The sequence below is a fragment of the Venustampulla echinocandica genome (genome assembly GCF_003357145.1).
Source record: "Venustampulla echinocandica strain BP 5553 chromosome Unknown scaffold_1, whole genome shotgun sequence".
Classification (NCBI taxonomy): Eukaryota; Fungi; Ascomycota; class Leotiomycetes; order Helotiales; family Pleuroascaceae; genus Venustampulla; species Venustampulla echinocandica.
This window is the reverse complement of record NW_022474206.1, coordinates 150937-178163: the sequence shown is the minus strand read 5'-3', so window position 1 is coordinate 178163 and position 27227 is coordinate 150937. Positions and strand designations below refer to the sequence as shown.

Below are 27227 nucleotides of genomic sequence, written 5' to 3'. Positions count from 1 at the left end.
TTAGAAGCTAGTGGCTAGCACCACATCATCTACCGAGTAACTACTGATAAGAGGACCACCTGCTAAATGCTCTATACCCTCATCAAGGCCTCCAATAACGCAGGACCTATAAGAGTATCTCGCCTCAAGCGATACACAGCTGCCTTGACCTAACAAGCTATGACGAAGGAGGCTTTCAAGTCATGGCACCCTCGCAGGCATTTAAGAAACGGAAGGCCACACTCTTGAGGCATTCAGGAAAACATTGGCGTGCGGCGCCATGTTACGCTGCTTTAAAAGAGCGGGTGTGATCGGCATCGGCAATAGTGATATGCATGTACGGGGGTTGGCAGCTTGCAGATGCAGGTCTGCGGGAATAGAAGGGAAAAGAATTTTTTTGTGAAGTTGATAGCTAGCTTGTATAAATTTATTATTTTAGGATAAAGTTGTGAAAAGACAAGAGAATGTTTGTGGATGTTGGGTTGGCATAAGAGGTTACTTCTTTTCAAGATGTCAAGTCTTTTAAGTGTTCAACCTTTGCGCCATTCTAAACGAGTCTCTAACAAACCACCTATTGAAGCAGCTACTAGGAAACTAAAATCCGGATGCAGTAAGTAATGGTGTCTTTATTATTATTTTGATTTCACGCCTCGCAGTCAATAAGTCAGAACTCGATGATTCTTATGATATCTTGATTTCATTTAACTACACAGTAATGCCGAGCGTAATGCTCAAGGCCAATATCCATTTACTTAGCAAGCTGTTAGAATGCAGGACCGAGAAAGATAAATCGCGATTGAGTTTTATGCGAACCCAAAGTACACGGGTTTTTTTCAAAGCCACCACCCCAGTTTTGACCCAGTTCATCATGCCAGTAGTACCGCCCACCACCTTATGCTTAAAGAGCCCCAGGATTCATGCTAGGGCCATGAACGCCAGAACGCCATAGTTATGTAGAAGCGCAAACCATATTACAATGCAGTTTTAGTTATCCAGCCAACCTAGTCGACGTAGGCCGGTAGGTTTTGTAAGAATCGAGAGATGTAGAAAAGCGAACTATATTATCGTCTTTTAGTTGCGATGTCCCGGAGCAGGTGGCTGCTGGCCTGGAGCTTGACCAGGATACGTGTATCCAGGCGGCATCATGGGCATTCCACTAGGGAGGTTGAATGGGAATCCTGCCATTTGGAAAGGAGGGATGGCGGGCATGCTTGGTGGAGCACTGACACCAGTATCTCTCCCCTTGCGATCATCATGGCGGCGGTCATCACGGCGATCGTCACGGCGATAACGTGAACCATCATCCTCATCCCGGTCCCGGCTGGATTTTGGGCCGTTGCTGCCACCTCGATCGGTTTGCATCCGGCGGCTGATGGCCTTGGAAGAGACTCCGGCGCCAATCTCGATGTCGGGCTCTTCAACGACCATGCCAGACTCAATGGGCTTTCCGCCGCTGCCGCCGTATTCTGCGCTTAACATCCACTTCCGGTCAGCATCAGTGAGCTTGCTAATCGGGATGATGCTGACGCCAGTCTGGTAGTCGCTGCAGTCGCGCGGTCCGAAGCCTACACCCCATCTAGTCTATTGGAAATTAGCAAATGTAGAGCCAAGCACAATTCAAATAATACAACGTACCCTCAACGACGAATCCGGGATTCTGTTCTTCTCCATCATCTCTTTAGCGTGGAGGGCGTCGGCACGGGTAGTCATTTTGACGAAAGCGTGGCGCTTCTCCTTGTTGACGATACAAGTCTGGACTTCACCAAGTTTTTCGAAGATTCTTCTCAGTTCAGGCTCCGACATCCTAGGTATGTTAGCAAGGCTTTGATAGTTGGGTAGTCCAATAGGAACTTACGTAACACCACCAACAAACAGGGTGCGGCTGAGGACTGTACTTCGTTAGCTAAAGGCCCTATTTCATGTCAAATATAGGGATAGTGAGATTATAAATATACCTTTAATTGTTCCACTCTTGAGCGTCGCATCGTGGCTTACCCATTTCTGTCCGCCATATCCGTGTCGTGGTGGGCTGGGGCTCCGTCCTCCTCGACGTGGAGGGCTACGTTGGCGATACTCATTGCCCCTGCCTCCTCGACCACGGCCACTACGGTCATCCCCACGAGCCTGGCCGGGCGAGTCCCTCTCGCGGTCATAACCATAATCGTCATGTCGCTGTACTGTTGGAGAATCGCGCGCGCCCCAACCCCGAGCAGGAGATCGAGAACGGGAGCGCTGACGGTATCGACCCGGTGGTGATCTCCCAGCCTCGCGGTCAAGGTAGCCGTTATGGTCACGTGATTCATCTGGTCTTGGACCCCAGCCAGGTTGTGCATTCGCAGTGTTTTGATTTTGAATCTGATTCTGATGCTGAGGCAAATATTGCGAAGCTTGAGGAGGCACTCCGCCTGCTCCCGGAGCAACACCTCCTTGACCCATCGCAGCCATGATACCCGCAATTTTATCAGGCGTGAAGCCCTGGTCTGCAAGCGCCTTTATCAACACGAATTGCTGCTGTACAGCCGGGTCGAGTGCAGCAGGCGAAACTACTGGCGGGGCACCCGCGTATGCATATGGATTGGCTTGATTACTGGCAAAGTTCTGCGCACCACTATTCGGAACTTGAGACTGAGATGGATAAGCGGCCGCTGGAGCTGGCACGTTTACAGGTGCTGGAGCTGCAGTTGGTTGGAAGGGAACAGTCTGGTTTATCGCAGCCATATGCTGGGCAGGGTTATTCTGCGCATGTGGCATTGGTATATTGTACGGATTATCCTGTTGAGCTTGAGCTTGGGGTTGAGTGGCCGTGGCCGGAAGAGCCGCAGCGGCGTTCTGGCGGGCTAGATTGGCAAGCGCCTCTAATATGGACGGAGTGTTGGCAGCGGCTGTGGATGGAAGCCCAAGGGCCTTCTGAACATCTGATGGTGGACTTCCAGGAGGAGTAGTAGTAGACTGATCTATTGAAACGGCGACAGAATTAGATATGAAATGAGAATTGGCTGGGAAGAATGCTGTTTGTCTTACTTTGTGCGCTGGGGATCAACATCTTTTTGAATTCAGCGAGCATATGGAGAGGGAAGGTCTGGCCTTTCTCCCAGATATCAACTAGCTTTCTGATTTTCTCCTACAAGACACGGACAAAGAGTAAGTGGGGGTTCGGATTTAGTTGCAGAAAAACGGGGACACGCGTGTCTATCTCAAAGCCACAATATATATACGAAGCGAAATATTATGCAGTGGAGGTGCCACGGGGGCTGTCAAGGGTCCAGAGCTAAAGCGTTTGAGCGTACCTTTTGATCCTCGGGAGCAGAGGGGATTATGTCGTTCATCAGCACCGGCAGTAGTTCCTTTACTCTATTAACACCAGCGGCGAAAGTGCCGTCCTGGGCAGAATTGTCTATTGGTTGTCCTGCCATCTTGGCCTGTTCTGTCCATTTCCGGGTTACAGAGTCTACAACGTAGAGTACGCCAAGTTTGTGTGTCGCGGGAGCTTTCTTGAAATGGGTAAATAGTTTCTGGATGAGGACCGATTCAGACTGGGAACGCGGGTTAGCTTTGATTCAAACCGCTCGCTCAAAGGCGAGAGTGAAATTGTGAAGATGACCGGAACGGGGACGGTGATGGTGCCGCGTGCTTACCTGTACATTGGCCATGCAAAGCGCGGTGATGCTTTGAATTCGAGAACCTGATACTCCTGGGGGCTTGAGCTGTAGCATGGCTTGGAGGCCAGCTTCTAGATCTGCTACTGCGGACGACATGATGGCGAACGAGGACCACAGGCCACTTTAGCACAAGTCAACTGGCGGGCAGTGATGCGACGGAGCCAGGCGACAGATCCAGGATCTACTTTCTATGTCCTGCTGTACTCGTCGCGACGGTCCTAGAACACGGATGCTACGATGAAGGCGGGGATGACAAAGAGATCTATCGCGATTACTGTGTGCGATGGACACTTCGGGCCTGCAATCGACAGGGAATTTCTGCCCAAGAGCAGCAGATGGGGGGGGACAGTCTGCAGCAGTGACAAGCAGCAGTTGCGCCTCTAGGAGAGAGATGGATCTCGATTAGCTGGGCGATACTCTGCGATTCCAGTCGCCTGTAGTGGTTGTGATGGTGATGGGGGATGGTTGTGGTGATGTAAAGTCGGAGAGGAGGTTGGCGAAAATGAGGAGTTGAGTAGTAGGAGGACAAAATACAGCACGCCAGGTCTTGGCCGGCAGAGGCACGTGGTACGCGGCACGTGACTGGCGCCGGGGGCCGTATTCCCGAGGTTCGATGGGAACGTGGGAAGTAGGGAATTGGGGACAGAGAGACAGCGGGAAAAGAACTTGGAAAGCAACGAAGCGAGGGTGGTGGTTGTATTTGGTATGCTTCTAACTTCTAGCTACCTCTAGAAATAAATAGTATATAGTATACAAGGAAGAATAAATAAATAACCTAATAATATAATACTATTATCCTTTGTCCTGCGAAGCCTGTAAAGGCGCCTTCAGGTTTGTGATGATGATGCAACGCACGTGATGCCAACAACACAGACAAGGGATGCAGCGGCCCCCGTTTCTGTTGACTCCGTCCACTCCCGAGCTCTCCCGTTGCCCGAGCGCATATTTGATAATTTTCCAGCATCGCCGATCCTCGCCCTGTCCCCAATCTTTTCCTTCAACACAAGTTCCTCAATCCACCCCCTTTCAGTACAATGGCTTCTTCACTACGTCTTGGTGCTTCGGCATTGAGGTCCTCCTTTGCTGCCCCAGCGTTCAGTTCCAGAACCGCCGCCTTCAATGGCTTGCGATGCTATTCCTCCGCGAAAACCCAGGTAAAGCTGGCTTCTCCCGTCGCGCATAACGTCATGCTAACCGCCCTTCGCAGACCCTGAAGGAAAGATTCGCTGAGCAACTGCCAGAGAAGATTGAGCAGATCAAGGCGCTTCGCAAGTAAGAAACCATCCTAATCAGCACATGTACCATCGCAGCGGTTCGGGGATTGACACATTTATCTGCAGGGGCTATGGACACAAGGTCGTCGGCGAAGTAACTCTCGACCAGGTCTATGGTGGTGCTCGGGGTATCAAATCTCTGGTCTGGGAGGGCTCAGTTCTTGATGCTGAGGAGGGTATCCGTTTCCGAGGGAAGACCATTCCAGAATGCCAGGAGCTTCTCCCCAAGGCCCCCGGTGGAAAGGAGCCTCTGCCAGAAGGTACGGACAAACCTCGCCAAAACTATTTAGGATTATATATTAACTTCGTGCAGGTCTTTTCTGGCTTCTCCTGACCGGCGAGGTCCCAAGCGAGCAACAAGTCCGCGATCTCTCCGCCGAATGGGCTGCACGCTCCAACGTCCCCAAATTCGTTGAGGAGCTCATCGACCGATGCCCTACCGATCTCCACCCGATGGCACAATTCTCCATCGCAGTCAATGCTTTGGAACACGAGTCGTCGTTCGCAAAGGCATATGCTAAGGGCATGAAGAAGAACGAGTACTGGGGCCACACTTTCGAGGACTCGATGGACTTGATTGCCAAGCTCCCCACCATCGCCGCACGCATCTACCAAAATGTCTTCAAGGGCGGAAAGGTTGCTCCCGTCCAAAAGGACAAGGACTACAGTTTCAACTTTGCCAACCAGCTTGGTTTCGGCGAGAACAAGGACTTTGTCGAGCTGATGAGACTTTACCTTACCATCCACACCGACCACGAGGGTGGCAATGTGAGCGCCCACACCACGCACTTGGTCGGCTCTGCTCTCAGCTCCCCCATGCTGTCCCTTGCCGCTGGTCTTAACGGCCTTGCTGGCCCTCTCCACGGTCTTGCCAACCAGGAAGTCTTGAACTGGCTTACCAAGATGAAGGCTGCCATTGGCGATGATCTCAGTGATCAAGCCATCAAGGACTACCTCTGGTCTACGTTGAACGGCGGCCAAGTTGTCCCTGGTTACGGCCATGCCGTTCTCCGCAAGACTGATCCCCGCTACATGGCCCAGCGAACTTTCGCCGAGGTATGTTGTCCTGCCAGAGCCTAAGTAATATTATTTCTAACATTGCCTAGAAACATCTCCCAGATGACCCCATGTTCAAGTTAGTCAGCCAGGTCTACAAGATTGCTCCCGGCGTCCTCACCGAGCACGGAAAGACCAAGGTAAGTTTCCTCTACTCTTAACCCCTTCAACTACCATTTCGGAGTGCTGACGATCATGTGCCTTAGAACCCATACCCCAACGTTGATGCTGTAAGTACCACCTACACCATTTCTACAAAGAGCATGTACTGACTTGATATAGCACTCTGGTGTCCTCCTCCAATACTATGGTCTTACCGAGGCCAACTACTACACTGTCCTCTTCGGTGTCTCCCGAGCCATTGGTGTCCTCCCCCAACTGATCATTGACCGCGCCGTTGGCGCTCCTATTGAGCGACCAAAGTCCTTCTCTACCGAGAAGTGGGCGGAGATTGTCGGAGCCAAGATCTAAGCACGAAAATGGTGCTGTGTGAAATACCCTGGGGCGTTTGACCAGCCGGATTAGGAACATTGTACGAAAAGGGTCGGAATAGATAGGATTTAGAGCAATAGCATTATTCACTGTATTTTAGTCTCAGCGTTCTCGTGCTTCATTGCAATCATTCCCATGTCCAAAAAAAAATTGGCTGGTTTATTGTCTCAATCCTATTATGGCCTGGCCATCACTCTACTCAAACCTAGTAACTCAATGTTGTGAAGTGCTGTAGTGGAAAATGATCATTATACCAAGGACTCTCTGGTCTTTGGTCTCGACGGTAAGTCTTGGTGAGTGAGACATTAGGAATTTTAGAGTCGAGGAATGTCCACGTATTATACCTTATTTTATAATCCAGGTCCTTATGACACTCTCTATGGCCTTCTCGGGCTAATGAAGTGCTCAGCCATGGCTTATTGCCCCATATTCCAATCGATAATCAACCCGCTAGCTCTTCGCCCGCATCCACCCCCATCTTGTTGATGGCTCCGTGTCCGCGCAGAGCTATCCTTGCATGTCTGCTACGTCTTAGCTCTGGCCCGGCTCCCGAGGCGCAACGTTGGGCCGAAGCGAGACCAACAATCAACCAAATCGCCAGCGCCAGCCTCAACAACAAAAATAAAACCAGCGCGGCTGGAATCGGGTTGCTTGCAGCACGTCATTGTATGAATGGAAAGCGTTTGTAAAGGATCGCAGCCTTGAAAGTATGAACATCTGGCGGATCGCCTGTTTTAAATAAGTAATACTGGGTTTCGCTGTGTGCTTTTAAGCTCGGCATCTCCCCCATTTACGAGGCGTTATTTGGTACATGTGCAAACCAGTTAACATGTGCGACTACCGGAGGACTTCCCACTGTAGCAGCTGCTGTAGCACTGTAGCACCTGGAGGACGCTCGGCTCGTTCCTTTGTAGGGAGAAGCGTAAGCCTTAGGGGGGATCTAGGGGGCTCCTAGGGTGTGAGTTACCCGGAAAATAAACTTAGGGGCTTACCGTCGGTCCCCGACAAGGGGAGACACTTCGAAAGTACAATACAAAACATCCATCTCCCTTCCCGCTGCAGCCCACTTCTTTGATCCCTTCCATCTCCCCTCTTTCAAGTTTCAACCTACAATCTCCCTTTTTTTTTTTTGCGAAGAAGCACCCTCATCCCTTGGTCAGGGCCCTCAATCCATAAATATCCTACAAAGATGTCCGTCGCCGCGCCAGTCGCCAATGTTCTCCCCGAGAAGAAGCCAGTCAAGTTCAGCAATCTGCTCTTGGGAGCTGGCTTGAACTTGTTCGAGGTCACCACGCTGGGGCAGCCGCTGGAGGTCATCAAGACCACCATGGCTGCCAATCGAGGTGATAGCTTTGCAGGCGCCCTGACGAGAATCTGGGGTAGAGGTGGAGTTCTTGGCTGTAAGCTCGATATTCCCTCCGTCCTTCCCGGTCCACCAAATGCTCTCCGGTGCACTTGATAATTACATGAGCTGATATATCCTCCACCGGATTACAGTCTACCAGGGTCTCATTCCATGGGCCTGGATCGAAGCCTCGACCAAAGGCGCCGTCCTCCTCTTCGTGGCATCCGAAGCCGAATACTACGCCCGAACTTTCGGAGCTGGTGACTTCACCGCCGGTATCTCAGGAGGTGTCACAGGTGGTGTCGCACAAGCCTATGCCACGATGGGCTTCTGCACCTGCATGAAGACTGTCGAGATGACCAAGTCGAAGCTCGCCGCGGCCGGAGTTAAGCCTCCCGGTACCTTCGCAACCTTCATGGACATCTACCGCAAGGAGGGCATCAAGGGCATCAACAAGGGCGTCAACGCCGTGGCCATCAGACAGATGACCAACTGGGGATCGCGTTTCGGTCTTTCTCGGTTGGCCGAGCAGGGCATTAGAAGGGTCACTGGTAAGAAGGAGGGAGCGAAGCTGAGCGCTTGGGAAAAGATCCTGGCCTCTGGCTTGGGTGGTGGTCTTAGTGCTTGGAATCAGCCTATCGAGGTCATCCGCGTCGAGATGCAGAGCAAGACGATAGATCCTAATCGGCCGGCTAAGATGACCGTTGGGAATACTTTGCAGTACATCTACTCGCAAAATGGGGTTAAGGGTTTGTATCGTGGCGTTGTTCCTCGTATTGGGTTGGGCGTTTGGCAGACTATCTGCATGGTTGCTATGGGTGATATGTAAGTATACCCTTTCCTCCCTCTCCTATTGACTGAGGGATATTCCAGCGGAAAGAGCAATTTACTAATACGTTTAAATTTAGGGCCAAGACTTATGTTGAGAAGATCACTGGAGATCAGGTCACGGCTAAGCATTAGACGGCGTTGACGGGATATATTTGGTCTGGTCGCTCGTGGATGTTTGTTTTCAGGAGAATCCCCTGATGTACGTTTGCCATTGAGCGCAGAGCGCAGATAGATTTTCTCCCTGTATCGTTGGTATGTACCAGGATAATAGAAGGCTAGTGTTTTGTAACTAGCTAGAATAATACAAACACTTGAGAGTTCTGCTTTAAATTCGTGTTTGAGTGTTTCTTAAGTGGGGTTAGTCTAGGTCTCCCTGAGCTATCTTAGAACGGTATCGTTCTCTGTATCTTTACAGTAACAACACGGAGATGGAATCGGCAATTGTGCAGATGGCAAATAATATATTGCTTTCTTTAGTTTCTGTGCTTTATAATACTAAATGCCTAGGGAAGTACAGCGATTTAAAGTCGCTAAATTTGGCTGATTTGATCGTACTTCGTACTACAGCCTTGACCGCTCGCGATAGTACTCCGTAGGTAGAGGCTAACCCCGCACGCTTAAGCTACTAGCCAAGAAAGCTCCAAAAGACTATACGGAGGAGTCAAAAAAAGAAAATTGGGGGAAAAATAAATCGAGGAAAAAAAAGTAATGCGACACCTATGAGATTCGAACTGATGCTCCCCTAATGGGTGTAAGTTGTTGGACTTCTTTAATAATAGGGATAGTGAGAACTTACGAAGGAAATGCCTGTCAGCTTGGTCGAAACCATAACAGGGCATCGCGTTAACCACTCCGCCAAAGTGCCTGATTTGTTATCCGAGGCACCTTACCACGCTTCGGCTAACTGAATTTTCTGAAACGCTCGAGTCAAGGCCACACTACCTATTAGTGGAGGAATTCGTGCTATTTGAATTTATACAGGATACATTGACTCCTTGTAGGTTGTATACATTTCTCTAGTCTAATCGTCATATTCTACGCCACCTGACCTGGCCGTGCCTCATTGTTTGTTTTATCAATCCTGCATTTATCGTTCATGGTGTATAAATGGTTCTGAGGACTCAAGATGATGCTTGATTGGTGGTACCCAATTTCCTTCCCCGCTTCTTCTTAATCATACTCTAAATAGTACTAGTAGCTGCTATACCTATATCATCAAGCATGTGTCTTGAAATATCACTCATCGATTGCCTCGATATCGCAAGCATCTCATACATAGATCGATCGTGCTAGGCCTAGGTTGATCTAAACATCCGGGAGGGGTCTTAGTGGATGGAGGGAAGTATGCGCGAGGGACTTGATGAATCCACTAAGAATTGTGGCAAAGGAGGAACCATATTATCGCCATCACTTCTTAAGCTTGGTAGAATACCCTACTTGGATTGTTCCTTTGCTCCTATGAGTAGCCAGCCGTTCTTATATTATATACTGCCTTATCATCTTATGGCATCCACGTAGTGTGCTTTGAATTCGGTAGCTCTGCTAGATATAACTTAGAATGTGAGATAGCCTCGTAGGCTACATTGGTGCTAATGTTTTCTTATTTGAACTAATGCTTAGTGATCTGAGTGGGATTGGTAAGTTCGACGACTCAAGGATACACGGAAACTCAAACCGCGGATGGTATGTTGCAACGTTTTCAATCCTAGTATAGTCAAGCAAGTCGTGAAATGGCCATTCCTGATACTCCGCAACAAGTATCGGATCTTTCGGAGTAGAGGGTGTTCGAGGACATCCTGAAGTATAATATTGTTCATCGTCTTTAGGAGTTGGTAGATTCCGCGGCTTATTCGGGGCCTGCATATCGTCGATCTCAAATTCCGCCGTTGAAGGCGGTATAATGATGCGAGGCTTCAGACGGTAGCTTTGGTTGAGCTCACAAGGTTGTGTAGGACCGCTGTTTGTAGGTGCTAGAGTAAGCTTCCGCCGTTCGGCAGATAGTCGTTCCTCATCCTCAACGGCCTTATCATGTTGGCTGTGGTCATCGATCGCAGTTGCTACTCCGTAGATGCTAAATCGTGTCGCGTGTCGCATGTCGCGTGGCAGGTTACAGGTAGAGCTGTGTTCGGAATGGAGCCTTCGCCGCCTTGCAGGGAGGTAGGTATAAAAGTACTTGTAAATTTGCACAAAATAGGATAAATATATATACCCCTATCCCTAACTACCGACATAGTACCCGTTGGCATCAAAATACCACTAAATTGAATTAAGTTACAGAAGTTATATACTCTTACTAGCTAATTCAACTATTCTATATAATTTATATTAGTATATATTATAATAATAAAGAATAAAGTTATTTAACTATCTATTTAAACTTTACTATAAACTTTACTAATATTATATCTATTAGTAAGACTATTTATATAAAATATAATTACTAATAATATATAGTTATATAATCTAAAAATTTAAATTTAGTACTTATTATACTAAGTTAGTTATAAATACTAGTAAAACGAGTTTATTATATATAATATTCTTTAAAAGATATTTATTAATTACTAAAATAAACGTATTTTTATAATATAGAGGAGCTAGGAGGACCTTTAGTAAGATTATCAGGAGGAATTGTAGATAAAACAACTAAATGTCCACTGTGATAGCTAAGGTATAGGGATCAATTGAGCGACGGGCGTGGTGCAGGATTATCGTCAGGTGGTCATATGGCTAAAGAAGACTAAACCAATGGTTTAGTGTTCTTAGAGGAGGTGAATATTCAAGGCGCACTCAGGTAGTAGCATATGAGCATATGGAAGGACTACTAGCTAAAGGATCCAGTAATTAATATAAGTATAGCATATTCAATTGTATTCATAGTCTGTCTAACTGGACCGCTTCTCCCTGGTCCAGCTGTCAAAAGTCTAACTAGCTGCTCTCTGCGGAAGGGGGAGTAGGAGCCAGGAGCTTATATACCTAATTGGTCCTACTGATCTGCATGTGTATCTAATGCAATCTGGACGACAGAAAAACAATGGAATATCAACACCCTACTACGTGTCGCAGCTATAAGTTATAAAACAGCTAAGAGTAGATACTAAGTTGTAGGACGCCACAGAAGCCTGGCATAGCAACGAAGTTTAGGGGCTTGATAGCTTGAAGGAACAGTGCGTTTAGTAATGCTTATAGGGCCGGTGCGCTATATCGTGATTTGAGCCCTGATAAGCCTGCAGGCCCTGTAGTTACAGCGTCCTTTAGTTGCTGTACAACGTCCCTAGTAGCCAAGCGATATAGCGTCAACTTTAGCTATTCTATTATTTATAGCCGCGACTTATATATAATACTAGCTAAATAAAAATAAATAAAAATATAACTTTTAATTCTATATTATTTTATAAGTAGAAATAGCTAGAAGTTAATAATAAACTCGTCTAGGCTTTTAATTTAGTATATAAAATTTTCTTATATTATATTAGTTACTTTTATTATTTATAATTTATAATTTTATTTTATTTTATAACTTAAAGTAAAAGAAGTTTATAAACTCGTCCTCTTAAATATTAGAGTTAAGTATTTTGAAGTAAAATATTTTCTTTTCTAGTAAAACTCTTTATTACTAAAAGAATAGAGTATATCGTAAACTTAGTCTAACTCTTCTATAAGTAGACAATCGCACTCAAATTCAATATTCTCGGCCTTGAATTCCCCGTCTAGCTTTAGATTATTAAAGTGTAACTCAATACCCGAGCATTTAACTAGCTTCAGCTTCGGAATATCAAGTGGCTTTGCCCTAGAAGACTTCTTGAACTTCTGGCTAGCTCGGAAACTAGGTTTAAGGGGCCTTTTTATATCTTCCTCCTCGTGAGCTTCTGCTCGAAACAAGCTAGTCTCATAGTAATTAGGGCCTTGTACTGCACCGACTAGCGGATCTGGGTATAAGATGAGTTGGCCTTCTGCCAAGAACTTATGTGCTAATTCTGGGCCGGACTCTTCGTCAGTACTAATATTATTAGATTTCTCGTCAGGACTTGATGGTATGGGTGGTTCCGCGTGTGGAACGACTAGCTTTGGCGGCTGGGGAATGGCTACTGGCAAGGTGCTCAGTCTAGCGCCTAATCCAATGGTAGGAGGGTCTAATAGAGGCGTTTCTACTTCTGCGTCGCTATCATCAAACGCTAATAAATGAACCTTCCCCGTTGAATCGCCAATTAGCAACTTAGAGTAGTCCTTCGAGAAGACTCCAGCAGATATGCCTCCAGAGACTTCGAGAACCGTTCGAATAAATGCCTTTCTAGGCGGTGCTTGGACATTCCACGCGTTTACTCTACCGTCCGATGATCCGGTATACAAGCGCTCGCAGGTTTGTCCCCAAGTTGCAAACTTTACTCCTGCGTCACCAATTTCGCGAGGGATATCCGGGAGGGGGTTGTCGAGAGACTCTATTTTTAAAGTCAATTACTGTCTAATTATAAAGCAAGATCGAGGGTTACCTACCTCCGTGATTTAGGATGTGAATTGGTTCATCACTCCGAGCGGCAGTATCCCAAACATATGTATTGCCGTCAGTACAGCTAGCTCCGACGTAGCAATGAAGTCTGCTGTTGGGCCTGTTCCCTATTAGTATTGCTCTATACGCCAATGATAGCGAATGCCAAGTTTCGTGATTGACCCGAAAACCTTTAAAACCCCCTTCTCGCCATGGCCACGCTGGCCTTAGCACAAGTAGGCTTTACTATAGACCGAAATTAAGAATAAAATACACATAGCTCCTATTCAGAGCAAAGAATCGCTCTAATATTTCGAGGATCTACCAGGGCTTCTAATGCACACTAGTAAAGGATGCATTGAACTTACATGATGGTGAGCTCGTTGATATCAAGAGCTGGACAATCAAGAGCTCTAATGCTGATAAAAACGCCACATTCGTTCTGGGCAAAAAATTGAACCTGAGTTCGAGTTTTATCGGGTGCAATGGTCCCACATGGGGACGTCGCCGCAAGAAAGCATGGCTGGCTCGGATGCCACACCACTTCGAAAACGTTTTGTGTACGTCCTGGGCTTCCTGCGCCTATTGCAATTCGAGACTGGTCCTCGGCGTTCCAAATACAAAGCTCGCCGCTATTCTTCTTGTCCTCCGGAATATCGGCATCATCTCCTGCGACGCTTCGAGGCGAATAGCCAACGAGTAGGAGGTTTGAGACACTCGGAGATTTGCCCCACTGTATAGTGGCCGGAAAATATGCCCAGGTATCCTGAGCCCGAACCTCATTAGCCTGTTCTTGGGCTTTGATCCCGCTGTATGTATGGTATGGCGAGTTGGTAATATCTTCCTTTTCGGGATCGTACACTCGAATAGCGTCGTTGTACACATCAGCGGCAGTAGCTACACGGTTGTGGACTTGGGATGTAACGACAAAATTCACCTTGTCATCATGGTCCCAAGTCCCAACCAGTGCCATAGATGATCCGTCCTCTGATACCGCCCATATCTTAACGGTCTTATCAAAGCTGGCTGTGAAAGTAAGGCCATTTGTCTCACTATACGAAGCTGAGACAACAGATGTATATAGCCAGGGGTCTTGTGTCTGCCGCATAGCATGTGATGCATTCTCTTTATTCTGATCGGGGTCGATTAGTGGTCGAATAATCCGATGGTCCGCAACGGCTTTCAGTGTATCCGAAGGTAGTGACCCGAAAACTAAGTTGCCTGGTTTGTTGTATTGCATGTTGTAACTATCAGAATGTGCGATGCATCCACAAACAAAGGCACCTTCGCCTGCCCAGCTGATAGTAGCAATGTCACCACTGCAATTGGTCCAGTGTGATTTCGGAACTAAGGAATCTTCAAGATTGTTCATTGCCTCCGTTCTAAAAGATGTCTGGCCATGACGGAAGTTGAGGGCTCCTATTCCCGTCATTTCACGTTCTCTCAGTAGCGTCGTGAGGTAAGATCGGCCAGCCCGGTGATGGGAAGAATGGATTTTCTTAGGATCCGCAGCATCAAGGGGATGCTCAATTCTCTGGCAAGCTGGTTCTGTAGAAGCACCGGTTGCTTTATGACTTCGAGTAGACTGCTTCGATCGGGATCCATTTAGGGCCGTTTGGGCACCTATTGTAACCGGTACAGGAGGGGGCGTCGTGGGGCGCGTCTGAGGTCGTAAATTTCGGGTGCTCCTCCGAGTCCTGATCGTTACCGCTGAAGAGCTTGGAAAACCGGTCATCTTGCTATCTTCAGGCGTCTTGGGTCCAACATTGTCGGTACTGGGTGACGTGGCTAGTGACGAGAAATAGTCGTGTAGTTTTGGCTGATGTAGATGACGCTGTCCTACTGCTACAGCTTCCAATTCAGATGTTTCGGCATCACTATTAGAAGCGGCAGAAGATTCTGGGCTTTCACTTGAGCGACCGTCAGCTGTCCTCTCGATCGGAACATATCCTGCATCAGCAGAGTCCAGAAACATTAAATCATGGATGCTTAACCCTTCCAAAACCAACTTTGTGTATCGATTGACTAATATCTCTGCGCGGAGTGCGAGCTGCTTTTCGTATTTGGCTGACAGTTTGAAGTTACTCGCAAGGAAGTTCTGCATAAATACAGGAGGCTTCACGAGATCTCCCGCGATCTAAGGATATTAATGTCAGAAGAGCAGCGTGGATGAGACTAATCGACTAACCCGTGTACGAACCTTTTGACCTATGCAATCCCTATCAGCGCTAGAAAGCTTCCCCCGATGTCCAGAAAAAGCTGCTAAGATATGGGGAAAGACTTGTTTCTCAAGAGCCTGCCGAACCTCATTGCCGTGTTCAACCGAGAGGTAATCAGAAGACGTGCGCCGCGCGGAACCACGTGTGGTGGATTCCTGCTTCGGCTCGGGTTTGACCTGAGATGCAGAACCTTGGGAAGCATAAGGTGAGGGGCGCGGAGCACCAGGCCCATGGCCCATTCCACCCTCAACCTTCCTTCGCTTGACAGCATGCCCTGGATTGAGGCTCCTACCCTGATCTGTGTTTTCTCCATTTTTAGGAGAATGGTCTATAGGCCGACCTTTTTGGGCCGGAGAGTTGGGCGTAGAAGGGGAAGGCCGTAAAGGAACCCTCGAGGGACCTGGCGCCTTTTTCGAGAGACCTGGCGTAAAACTGAAATCGTATTTGTTATGGCCATTAGGTATGATTCGGGTAGTTAGACCGGCGGTCTTTGAGACGATACGCCGAGAGGTAGCTGATTGTGAGGGCGGTGGGAGTATCGGGGAAGTTGAGATTGGATGCGTCAACGGTTGTTGGGTGTGGACTGGGACCTGGGGTTGGTTATCCTCATCATCACTTTTCGTAAGGTCGATGTAGATAGATCTAGTTTTTTGCTGCACTCTGTAAGTTGTTAGTGTATTTATCACAGTACTTAGCTAAGTCGCGGTGGATATATATACATACAGCACTAATGGAGCCATAGCCAGGAGGTGAGCAGCCAAGCTAAGCAGGATGAGGTTGTTCGCATTGTCAATTTAGAGTGAAGAGGGAAGAGGACGAGGGGATGTCGAATATACGTTCTATCGCATAGACCGTCTCGGCGTTGCTGTTACGTCTCCAGCAGGGTGTCCCGATAGTTGTCGTTGTTGCACGGATTCTGGCGCGGAACAACCGCGAGCTTTGGGGCGCGCGATGGACAGGCCAGGCGAGGCTTACAAGGCTGTAGCCCGCCTTCCACAGCCCGGCCGAGACGGTCCATGTCTGGCTTGTTATTGCTCATCATGCCACCCACTCTATATAGTTTCTGTACAATTCTAAAGACAAACGATTACATTATATCACTTTAGAAAGTAAAGGGTACTTGCATGTAATTAATACTTCGTGGTTATATAGCTTAGCCTTCTGTATACAAGGCTGACTTTATTATTCATCATACTATTAGGTGTCTATACTAACACGTCCCCCGCAGTACTACCTAATTAATTTATACCAGTCTCAAAGCTAAGAGGAGCTTACTAGTAATCTTAGCTCGAACTACTAAAATACTTCTATCTATTAGAATATTATAATAGTATCTATAATATTAACTATTTAGGTAAATATACTGTTCAAGTTGTATAATAAACTGTGAAATCTTTTCTATAATAATTATATACTAGTAGTACCTAGGAGAATAAATCTAGGGTAATTCGCTCGTTTTACCCTGTTTGTACCACCTTACCGTCCTCTCTAATAGGTATCTATTATCATGTATTCAAGTTGTAACCAGACGCTATGATTACATCTTGGAAATGCAAATACACGTTTGTAGCCTTTATCATACACAGGTACTAAGCAAATGTGTCTCAAAAATATCTATAGATTTGGACGCCTATCCTTTAGAGCCACTTCAGTTCGTCAAATGGCTGATGTTCAAGTTACCTTCCACGCACTGTTGCTAATATTTGGCATTCACATTAAAGTCAAGCCAATTACTCCAGGGATTGACATCTGGATTGTCGGAGAGGAAGGCACGTATGTCTCGAATCAAGAAGGTGTGGTCTTTAAAAGTCGTATAAACTCCTATGTGTTTCTCATATTTCGGATGGTTCCATGTTTAGGCTGGTACTTCAACGTCCTTGCTAGTGTCCAATTCCTCATGTCGGCGAAGATCCATAGGTCGATCAAGGAGTGGGACAACGTAGGGGTCGAACGTCTTCCAATATGGGTTTTCAAGATGATATTTCTGACTCTAAAATTGCAAGAAATGATTAGCATCGGTATTAGCCAAGGTAGCAAAAGGAAAACAAACCCCTTCATTTGCGAACCGCTCTACTATGGTGAACGCCCGCGGATCGTGAACATCCTGCATCACTAGCCAGTCGATTGTCTCCTTGTCCTGACGGTAAATTCGTGCAGCTTCGACGAGCTTTGCTTTGATGCGATCGATAGAGTCGGGGTGATCGTTAGCGTAGAGGTGAACAGTTAATGTATAGACCATCTTGGTGGTTGATCAATCGTAGATGAGAGAGCAATTGGGTACATGCAAGGTCGCAAGACTCTTAATAGCACCCTAATTGACCGGTTCGCTGAATGGTTGAGTAACTGATGCGGGGAGAATAAGTGATAGGAGATGGACTAAAGATCGTCGCACCTCCGTAGCTTACCTAGGCAAGGTGCGTAGAGTAAAAGCACGTGGTGGGCTGATAAAACTAACCTCCTCTGTACTCCGTATATCTTCAATATAGCAAGACGAACCCACAGAACAACCTTCACACTTTTTTGCTCGCCACAGAACTACACAGAAATAGCATCAATATGTCAACTACAACCTTAATACCGGATTGCCCCAGATGACTTCATGCAATTATTCTTCAAAATTCCAACTAAAGGAGACCCAACATGGACCGGCCACCTCTTGACATCCCGGGCTACTACTATGGTAAGTCATATTATAAGGCGCTATCAACCCTTCTAACACCTTCATAGACAAAGAGAAGAAGAAATACTTCAAGATCCAGTCCGGCAGCCCAGCTAGTGCGGCATACTCCTCCCAGGATGTAAAAAGACGCAAAACACGTGATGAAAAAACCGAAGCAACGGCGTTTGCAATAGCTCGTCAAAAAGGCCGCATTCACAGGCCCAAACTCCTCAGGGAGCCATTAACTGGTGGGATCCTGGCTCGGGAACAGGGTCAAGGTACTCTAAGAGCCCCCGATGCGTGTGCCCGAGGACTTGTAGCTCAAGGTAGTGTACCCCTTGTCACTTTCGAGGATCCTATGTTTGCGATAAACCATCGACCGGACCTGGGCCCATCACGGCTGAATATTCGAGTTGGTATGTCTGACCTTGCAAGACCCCCCGGGGTTTCCTTAAAATAGGTGTTTTCGTCGCCCTACAATATCGGGAAATGCCTGTATATTTCTCAAGGTCACCTCCCTAGACTTGAATCCCTAGCTAACCTCTTACAGCAAATAATTATGGGATAGTCACATTGAAAGCCAATGCAAACGAGCATACTAGCTCTACGGAGACAAGCCTTAATATTTGTCGTGACCTCACCTTTCATGAAGTAAACTCTCCCCGTTTCCCGTCCCACATGTTTGGATATCCAGGGACCCCTACATCGATGAGTACACATCACGCAAGTGGCCGAGTTGCAGTTACATGGCTTGCTGGCACTCCCGACTGTGGGATTATCATAGCTCCGCAACCGGATAATTATGGTACGTAGAAAGGCCATATACCGAACTTTCATTCACTAAGCCGTTGTTAGTGCTAGAGTGGACCGATATACTCCTAGGCCCCGGTATATCGCGAGGCCCGGAAGTGAGCGTCTACTCATCGGTAGCAGGGAATTCCAGCTCTGACTTCCTATTCGCATACGGAACCAGCCACGGGATAATGTTCACCGACATACGGACTTTAAACACACGATGGGTAACTCCCATACCAACTGCGGATAACCACTGCCCAAAAGATATATTCGCGCTAGACGTCCCAGCTGATAATCCCTGGGCCCTTCTTGCCGGCGGCCGAAAAGGTCACTTATATATGAAAGATAGGCGCATTCAAAGCATTCACCAATTCACAGACGTCATCGAGCACCGAAGTTCAATCACTCATATCAAGCAACTCGACCCTCATCGGGTTCTTGTCGCAGGCCTAAACTCAAGCCTCTGTCAATACGACCTCCGCTTCTGCAAAAAGTCCCCCCAGGCCGCTCCTCCGTCCGGCAAACACCTCAAATCCTTCAGCAACTCAACTCCAACAAACCCCATCCTGCAATACCTAGATTACTTCAACACAGCCACCATACAAAGCGGCTTCGACGTCGATCTGGAGACGGGCGTCGTGGCAGCTGCGCAGGAGTGGGACGAGCTCCATGCTCCTGTTCAGCTGTTCTCGCTTCATGGAGGACACGCTTTGCATTCGCCGCAGATAGCTAAATATTTACCTCCCGGCGAGAATGTCCATGGAGGGCATGTTAAATGCTTGAGGTTTGCGAGGGATGGCGAGAATAGGATGAAGAGTCTTTATGTTGGATATGGCCATGATATTAGGCGATTTGCGTGGGCTGAGAAGGAGGAGTAGAACTTTTTAAGTCTTTTTTATTTACAGCTGCATAGCAGCGTAGTTGGGGAGGTTCTACTGGATTTCATGTAGAAAGATTTGGGGATACAGAGTATAGCATGGCGTCGGGATTGGAAAAGCATCGTGGATCGTTATGAGGGAGGCGTACGTGGCGTTCGTTGTACATTAGATACATGCCGAAGGTAATGTTACCTATCGATACCTCAAATAGGGCTTATAAATAACATAATATCTACATATTATGTATGTCTAGGCCACCATCCATTAGCTAAAGTGTAGAACTCCTCCTACAGGTTTTACAATTAAGCTCCCCTTTAAGTTATAACAACTATGGGTTTAGATCTTTTATTAAGGAAAAACTAGGCTTAAAAGCCCTCTATGTATGTCCTCGCACTACTACTCTTTACGATATGTATTAGAAATAAGGGGGAAGTTGTACGTAGCTATTCGCACTCTACGGTACCAACGGGGGATATTTCTTTCTCAAGAGCATTGATTAATTCAATCAACGAGGTATCTACCAATCTACCCAGCCCAGTACGCCGCGGCTATGCAAAGCAAACCATTATCATCATCACACCTACCCATCGATCCACAACTCCACCATAACCAAACCCCCACCCATCCCTCATAATACAATAGCCATATCTACCTATCTAGGGTGCGGAAACTCATCCTCCAGCTTCAACCTAACCAGCACATTCATACTCAGCAACTCCTGCACCAGCAATTTCGCCGCATACGGCATCGTCATCCTCGTCACGCCTCTTGTGCTCTGACATGTCTGACACCAGCCCTGATACCCCATCATACCGCAGACCTCGCAGATATCGACTTCGTGAGCGTCGCTGCTCAGCATTAGTCGCTCGAGCAGAAGTTGACTCGCGCCGTACGCGATCAGGCAATCCCGCTCCATCTCTCCTAGACGTAGACCACCGTCGCGGGATCGACCTTCGGTCGGCTGGCGGGTGAGGATTGCGCGTGGGCCGCGGGAGCGGGAGTGCATTTTGTCTTGCACCATGTGCTTGAGCTTCTGGTAATAGATGGGGCCGAAGAAGACGTATGCCGGTAAGGCTTCGCCGGTGATTCCGTTTGTGAGGTAGTCCTTGCCTGAATAGCTGAATCCGTGGTCAATGAGGATCTGGCCCATGTCGTCGACGTTGCTGCCCCCGAACGCCGTTCCGTATTCCAGTGTCCCGTTGAGGACGCCAGCTTTGCCAGATAGGGTTTCGAGCATCTTTCCTACTGTCATGCGGGATGGGAAACCGTGGGGGTTCATGATTATGTCGGGGTTTATGCCCGAGTCTGAGAAGGGCATGTCTTCTTGGTTGACGATGATGCCCACGACACCCTTCTGTCCGTGGCGAGAGGAGAATTTGTCGCCGAGCTCAGGACGACGTGTCTGTCGGGTTTGTACCTTGACCACCATACTTTCGTTTTCGGTCTGCGAGAGCATGATCTTGTCGATGTAGCTATGATCAGGGAGGCGATATGTCATGGGCGCGGGCTTGTGCTCGTTTGTGCCGTAGTCTGAACCAATTCCTGTCGATGTCGTGTTGAGTGGTACCTCTTTGTTGAGATAGACTTCGCCCATGTTGACTTGCTCCCCGACCATTGCCAAACCATCCGATCCCAAGATGGCATGTTTCTTAATTGGCTTGCTTGGGTCTTTTTCGTCCATCACTCGATCTCCGATGCGATCTGCAGATCTGTTGGGGTATTTTTGTAGCCGTGTCGAGTACTTGCGGAAGACCTGGCATCTGCCAAAGCCTCTGTCACAGGATGCTTTATTCAACACTAAAGCATCCTCAATATCGTATCCAGAGTATGACATGACAGCGACGGTGGCATTTTGGCCAGCAGGAAGCTTGTCGTAATGAATCAGCTCTATGGTCCGACTCTTTACCATAGGCTGTTGAGGGTAGACCATAAGGTAGAGCAAGGTGTCGATTCGTGAGAACTGATTGTATGCAATGGCTCCAATGGCTTGCTTACCCATAGCACACTGGTAGGTATTTCTAGGAGACTGGTTGTGATGCGGATATGGGATGAGGCCCGCCACAGCGCCCAAGATAGTAAAGGGTTCGATTTCAAGATGGGTTGTAGACTCCTCGATTTCGTTCTCGTAAAGCGCGATATTGGAATCGTTTTCTTCGTTGACATCCACATACTCCAAGAGCCCTCGATGAAGGAAGCCGTCGAAATCTATCTTCCATTTCCGTAAAGCCTCGAGAGAGCGTTTAGTGACCTTGGACTTGCCGTTTTCGACCACGATCAGCGGCCGACAAATTCGGCCTTCATCGGTCGCTATGTGGACGGCATTTGTGTGGTGATTGATGTAGATGCTAACAAACGCCGAAACGCGACCCATGCGTCGAAACGTTCGGAAAGAGTTCAAAAACTGTTTGGGTTGCTTCGTAAGGGCAAGGGGAGTACCATTGACGAAGACTACATATGCACCCTCCGCGTAAATCTCCTGGCCGCTCATAGAGACGATGTCTTCTGCACCAAGAACGAAGACTAGCTTCCTGATGGGCTCTTCCTCATCATTCGTTGTGATGTGCGTCATAAGCGCCAAATTCTTGACGAGACCACATGCTTCACCTTCTGGGGTATCGGACGGGCAAAGCATGCCGAATTGTGAAGGCTGCAGAGCTCGAGGACCACTGACTTTCCTAGTCTTCTCAAACTGACTGCTGATTCGAGTCATCATCCCAAGAGCACTGATATAACTCAGTCTGCTTAGAACATGTGTTACTCCGGCCCGCTCCATCTTGAACCGCTTGACGCTCCAATTACCAGTCGAGATAGCTCGGTTCATACCAAGGGTAATATAATTTCCGTGCGATTGCATGTGGTTATATGCATCGAATTCCATTGTCCGATTTGGCTTCTTGAGAACCTTGTCAATGTTCATTTTCAAGTCATGGTTGAATTTCTTGAATAAATCTTCAAAGAGTAGCGACAAAAGCTGCCCGGCAAGCTCCAGTCTTTTATTGCCAACGTAATCCCTGTCATCCACAAGTTTTGGGTCATGCATTGCCATCAGGACGCGGCGAACCATAAAACAAACGTATAGCGCCTTGGGGCGGAAATCGAGGCCAATGACCGGGACATGCGTGATAACGATGTTGGCAAGGGCTTCAAGTCCATCCCCAATATAATTCCGACGTTGGTGTCCGCCCGGGCCTCTGTTCCTTCCGCCCATCTTGACTCGCGTTCCGATAAATTCCAGGGCCTGGTGCTGGGAGAAGATGTTGAGCTTTGCAGCCTCTTCAAAGTTAACGGCGAATTCGTCTTGATACGCGCTGTCCGCACCCGCGACCAGCATGAGCATTTCATGGTCCGATTGAATACCCATGGCCTTGAGTACAATGACAATGGGTATGGGCTCTTGGAGGATGTTGTGTTGTAGAACGATTCGCTCCTTTTTCATGAGGACGTAACTCTTGGATTTTCTCTCGTGGGTGGAACTAGGAGGGGTTAATCCGGTGGAACTAGGAAACAGATCCAGTCTGGCTTACCTCGTCACTGATGCAGAGACAATGCCCTTCTTGGGATCGGCCTCGACAATGACTCTGTTCTTGCTCAACTGCTCTTGCACAAGAATGACCTTCTCTGTTCCGTTTACAATGAAATAGCCACCTGGGTCCAGCGCACACTCGTTCATGTGAGCCATCTGACGATCATTCTTCCCAGCCAGGCGACATTTGGAACTCCGCAGCATTATCGGCATCCTTCCAATGGCAATATTTTTCCTCGCAATAACAGACTTCCCCCGAGTGTATTTGATGCTGACCCGAATCGGCGCCGCGTAGGTCATGTCCCGCAGGCGACATTCGTTGGGGGTGATTTCATTCTGGGGCTTGCGGTCGTCATAATCGAGGCGCTCGGGAGCCCCAACGTGGATGCCGGTGTACCTGTACTCCCAATAAGCATGTAGCCCACAGCAACAAGGAGAAATACGCACTCGAGCCAGAACTTGTTATCCACATCGCTGGTCACCCGCTTATTCGCCCTTACTATCTGCTGTATTTCGTTGTCGACGAAGAAGTTGAATGAGTCGATATGCTGCTTGACCAGGCCCTTCACCTTCAAGAAAGCGGGTAGTAGATTCCACTTGTCCTATCCACAGGGTTAGATGAGGCCACTTTCTTAATAGATCAGGGGGAGCATACCTTGGCCGTGTTGATCGGATCGGTCATGCTCTTCCCTCCATAAAACGGCTCGAGCAAGGCGGAAAACGTCTAGCGGAAGAGTCAGCGTTAGAACAGCAGCACGGCCACGGTGCAGTGGCAGGGCAGGAGGCCATACATCATCTCCTATGGGCGGCTCTGGTTCCACCTTTGGGGCCGGCTTTGTCGTTCTGGTTCGTTTGCGCTTCGGATTGTCTGTAGCTGTGCTTGCATCCGCCGGGGCAGCGCCTTGTGCTGGATCGGCAGTCTAGTCATACCATGAGGGGCCATTCCGCACGGCAGATTCTGTGGACAAAACTTACAGGTTTCTCGGGTTGCGAACTTGAAGCTGCTGCAACCTCTACAGGCCCTGCAGCAGGAGCCTTCTTTCTGGGAGGCATTGCTGGATTGGTGGGGGTGGTGCAGCAGTGGTTGGTGTTGTGCTGGAGGGATCAAGCTGAAGTTCAAAAAATTATATTATCGCCGTACGGAGTATTATCTCGGCAGCCTCGCACCATCGAGTGACCAAGCATCAACCCCGCCAGAGCCCGATCCTCTGTAGGGAAAATCTCTTAGCTAATAAATTATTAATCACATATGTGAAGGGAGCTCGGGCCACGCTGCCACCGAGCACCGACCAGCTGCAGCGCACGGGGCTAAACCGGCAAAATAGCGGCAGAACTGGAGGAGCCGTGGGTGACATATCATGTGACCAGACCATCACGTGAAACACACCCCCTGAAAATCCAGAGCCATCCAGATATTCCATCCTTCGCCCTCCGTTCTTCGTGTCTTTTCCTGAGTCTTTGCTGAGTCTGCTCACCGCCATTCGAGAAACCCCAATACCACATATCCGCTCCACTCTTCCCGCCGCTTCGGGCCTATGGTCGTATGGTGGGAGCTAGTGCTAACTGCGTGCTTTACTGCTTCTGGCCCTAGTCGGCTCAGAGCGCGGTACCGTCCTGTACTTCGTGCTGTACACGTCCTGTCACTTCTCTTGGGAGTCGGGATCCAGTTCCGTCGCCGCCTCCTCCTGCAACAGCGAGCCCAGAGGGCAAGCAGTCGGGCATATCAGAGCAGATCGAAGCATGATCCTCAGTTCATCCCCCCGCCGCCGCTGCATATAGGGCACAATGCGAGCCTTGTCTGGGCTGCAGTGCGCACAAATCTGGGGATGTTCTGGTCTATCTCTGATTTATGATCTATCATCTATCCAGGCTTTGCATATCACAATCGGTGATACCGGGCCCGGCCGTGACAGGGCTTGGGAGAGGGAGGAGGAGGCAGGTAGGTCGGTGGCAGGTGGCAGAGGAGCAGAGATTTAACAAGACGAAGGGCAGGATGGTTATTATTTGTCTCCTCGTCCTTCGTCCTTCGTCGTTCGTGCTTGTTGTCCCTCGTCGAGCCATCTCGAACACCTCTGTCAAGTTATGCCTGGCGTCGCGCGTGCATAGCGGCCAATAGGCGTCAAGATACCTCTCGAGCGCATGTATGTACGGTACTATGGAGTGGCATGAAGTGGCATGGAGTGCCTACGGGTAGGTAAGGTATTGATTGTATGTAGCATTGCCCTCTCCTCCCGAACCCCTCCATCGTCTGGAACGCCTCCCTTTGCTGTAGCCTGTAGCCGTCCTTTGTATTGCACTGAAACCGGAACTGGACTGGAACATGAACATGAACAAGAATATCGACAAGAAGATGAACATGCTAAAGGACCGTATTACTGTCTCTCGGTCCCTGTGGCGTTCGGGTAGATCCATCTCCTTCCTCCCCTTCGCCCTCGCTGCCCTCTGCCAGGCGTCGAGTTGCGTGGACCAGCGACGGCTAGTGCAGGACGAAGTACGGGGGCGTCCCTGTCGCCGGTGAGCTGGACTGCTGGCTATTCTTCTGGCGCCGGAGCCACTTTAGACGACGGCTGCTGGGAGGATGCTCGGGGCTTTGTTAGGGGCTGTAGTAGGGGCTTCTAGGGGCTGGAGGAGGGCGGCACAGAGGCTGCTGTAGGCTCTGCAGGCGCTGTAATAGGCCTGGGTAAGGAGGTGTAGGGGAGGTGTAGGGGAGGCGTGTATCGACATCTTCATCCGAATTCCTCTTTCTTCCTCACTCCCTCTTCCTCCTCCTCCTCCTCCTCCCCCTCTTCCCCTCCGCCTCTCCCTCCTCCTCTTCCAGGTCTTCCCTCGCTCATTGCTGTAACAATAATGTATCCATAAACCGGTGCTTCTATTTTCTATCTATTTTCCCGTGTCAGCGCCTGGGCAACCAGACAATCAATCGATCATCAATCAATCAATCAATACACCAATCCTCCTCCTGGCTGCCCCCCCCCGCCCAACCACCGATATATCGACCCCCAATCCCAATACCACTCCCAAGCACAACCCCAATTCCAATCAATCCCAAGCCAAACTATCCTCACCCCCCCTCCACCCCCAACACAACCCTAAATTCTAGCTTTCAAAGGGTCTCCAGCAGTCCAGGAACTCCCGTACTCGCTCCACCCAGTACGCGAAACCGCCGTCCAGTCCAGCAGGGGTTTCAAACCTCGACTTCGCCCTCCACCACCTCCACCACCGTCCCATCCACCGTCTTTTCTCTGGATACAACAATTCTTTTGCTCCGCGCCTGGTCTCCAGGACAGGACACTCGCTGGCCCTACCTCCCCCCTTTTGTATAATTCCTATAATTCCTCAGGTAAGCTCCAAAACCCCCTCCTATGCTCCTCTCGACGCTCGAGACGGAGAGAGACGCACAGAGATGCAGACACACAGATGTTGGCCGTCGATCTGCCTGCATCGCACAACTCCAGCAGCCAAACCCAACCCAACCCAACTCAACCCCACCTAGATCCCCTCCGAGTCCAGCGCCCGCCGTGGGCAGACATGCAAAATCTGACGCTTTGCAGTATTTTAGCCTTGCAAGATGGCCTATTCGAATAGCACCGGCGATCGAATGGACGAGTTGCGCTTTCGCAGCCAGCAATCCCCCAGAAACGAATCATCCTTACTCGGGCTCGTATCCCCTCCTCGAAATGGCGCCCGGCAGTCCCAGCCTCTTCATTCTCACCCGCAAGATGGCCGTGGGGGATTGATGCGTCGATTCACGACAGACTCTTCCCGCGTACCGACAATGAGCATGCTTGCCAGCCAACGCGGTGTCCAGGAGCCCCAGGAATACGGTCCTTCGGTAAGCTCCAATTGCTGTTGTCTCTCTTGCTATTGTCCCAGTCACAATACATTCATACTCCTCCCACTCACCACCTTCCCAATCTTTATACAATAGCCTCGCTAACTGCCTAATGTTTCAGACCTATCACAAAGTACAGCTTGTAAGAAACCGACCCCCATTCAATTTCGAATTACATACCAAAACACCCCAAGATTCT

At 48.8% G+C, this 27227-nt stretch overlaps 9 protein-coding genes across 9 annotated transcripts in view; 4 read left to right on the top strand and 5 right to left on the bottom strand.

The window, feature by feature from the left end:
- Positions 1-1050: 1050 nt before the first annotated feature.
- On the bottom strand, positions 1051-3734 carry BP5553_02592 (uncharacterized protein; the record flags this gene model as incomplete). The annotated part of the gene is made up of 7 exons (XM_032011215.1): positions 1051-1560; positions 1615-1783; positions 1835-1868; positions 1935-2933; positions 3001-3100; positions 3267-3512; positions 3615-3734. The coding sequence occupies 7 exons, from the start codon at positions 3732-3734 to the stop codon at positions 1051-1053; spliced, it is 2178 nt and encodes a 725-aa protein (XP_031870908.1).
- A 938-nt stretch (positions 3735-4672) lies between these two features.
- Positions 4673-6439, top strand: BP5553_02591 (Citrate synthase; the record flags this gene model as incomplete). Its single annotated transcript, XM_032011214.1, has 7 exons — positions 4673-4792; positions 4846-4910; positions 4979-5172; positions 5226-5968; positions 6019-6108; positions 6175-6198; positions 6251-6439. 7 exons carry the CDS (start codon positions 4673-4675, stop codon positions 6437-6439), a joined length of 1425 nt encoding a protein of 474 aa, XP_031870907.1.
- Positions 6440-7649: 1210 nt separating this feature from the next.
- BP5553_02590 (Uncharacterized protein) lies at positions 7650-8768 on the top strand (the record flags this gene model as incomplete). Its single annotated transcript, XM_032011213.1, has 3 exons — positions 7650-7860; positions 7958-8630; positions 8714-8768. The coding sequence occupies 3 exons, from the start codon at positions 7650-7652 to the stop codon at positions 8766-8768; spliced, it is 939 nt and encodes a 312-aa protein (XP_031870906.1).
- A 1446-nt stretch (positions 8769-10214) lies between these two features.
- BP5553_02589 (uncharacterized protein) lies at positions 10215-10730 on the bottom strand (the record flags this gene model as incomplete). The annotated part of the gene is made up of 1 exon (XM_032011212.1): positions 10215-10730. One exon carries the CDS (start codon positions 10728-10730, stop codon positions 10215-10217), a length of 516 nt encoding a protein of 171 aa, XP_031870905.1.
- Positions 10731-12278: 1548 nt separating this feature from the next.
- BP5553_02588 (uncharacterized protein) lies at positions 12279-16081 on the bottom strand (the record flags this gene model as incomplete). The annotated part of the gene is made up of 5 exons (XM_032011211.1): positions 12279-13075; positions 13131-13243; positions 13491-15259; positions 15323-16001; positions 16065-16081. 5 exons carry the CDS (start codon positions 16079-16081, stop codon positions 12279-12281), a joined length of 3375 nt encoding a protein of 1124 aa, XP_031870904.1.
- Positions 16082-17196: 1115 nt separating this feature from the next.
- Positions 17197-17580, bottom strand: BP5553_02587 (Uncharacterized protein; the record flags this gene model as incomplete). The annotated part of the gene is made up of 2 exons (XM_032011210.1): positions 17197-17331; positions 17392-17580. The coding sequence occupies 2 exons, from the start codon at positions 17578-17580 to the stop codon at positions 17197-17199; spliced, it is 324 nt and encodes a 107-aa protein (XP_031870903.1).
- Positions 17581-17981: 401 nt separating this feature from the next.
- BP5553_02586 (uncharacterized protein) lies at positions 17982-19673 on the top strand (the record flags this gene model as incomplete). Its single annotated transcript, XM_032011209.1, has 4 exons — positions 17982-18021; positions 18069-18416; positions 18551-18805; positions 18856-19673. 4 exons carry the CDS (start codon positions 17982-17984, stop codon positions 19671-19673), a joined length of 1461 nt encoding a protein of 486 aa, XP_031870902.1.
- Positions 19674-20325: 652 nt separating this feature from the next.
- BP5553_02585 (DNA-directed RNA polymerase subunit beta) lies at positions 20326-24249 on the bottom strand (the record flags this gene model as incomplete). Its single annotated transcript, XM_032011208.1, has 6 exons — positions 20326-23146; positions 23198-23593; positions 23644-23798; positions 23852-23920; positions 23988-24116; positions 24172-24249. 6 exons carry the CDS (start codon positions 24247-24249, stop codon positions 20326-20328), a joined length of 3648 nt encoding a protein of 1215 aa, XP_031870901.1.
- Positions 24250-26764: 2515 nt separating this feature from the next.
- Positions 26765-27227, top strand: part of BP5553_02584 (ARM repeat-containing protein) — a gene marked incomplete at both ends in the record, with an annotated part of 4466 nt that continues 4003 nt past the window's right edge. The window contains 2 exons of the mRNA XM_032011207.1: positions 26765-27028; positions 27150-27170. Of these exons, the coding sequence (XP_031870900.1) occupies positions 26765-27028; positions 27150-27170 (285 nt within the window). The remainder of the gene's footprint in view (positions 27029-27149; positions 27171-27227) is intronic.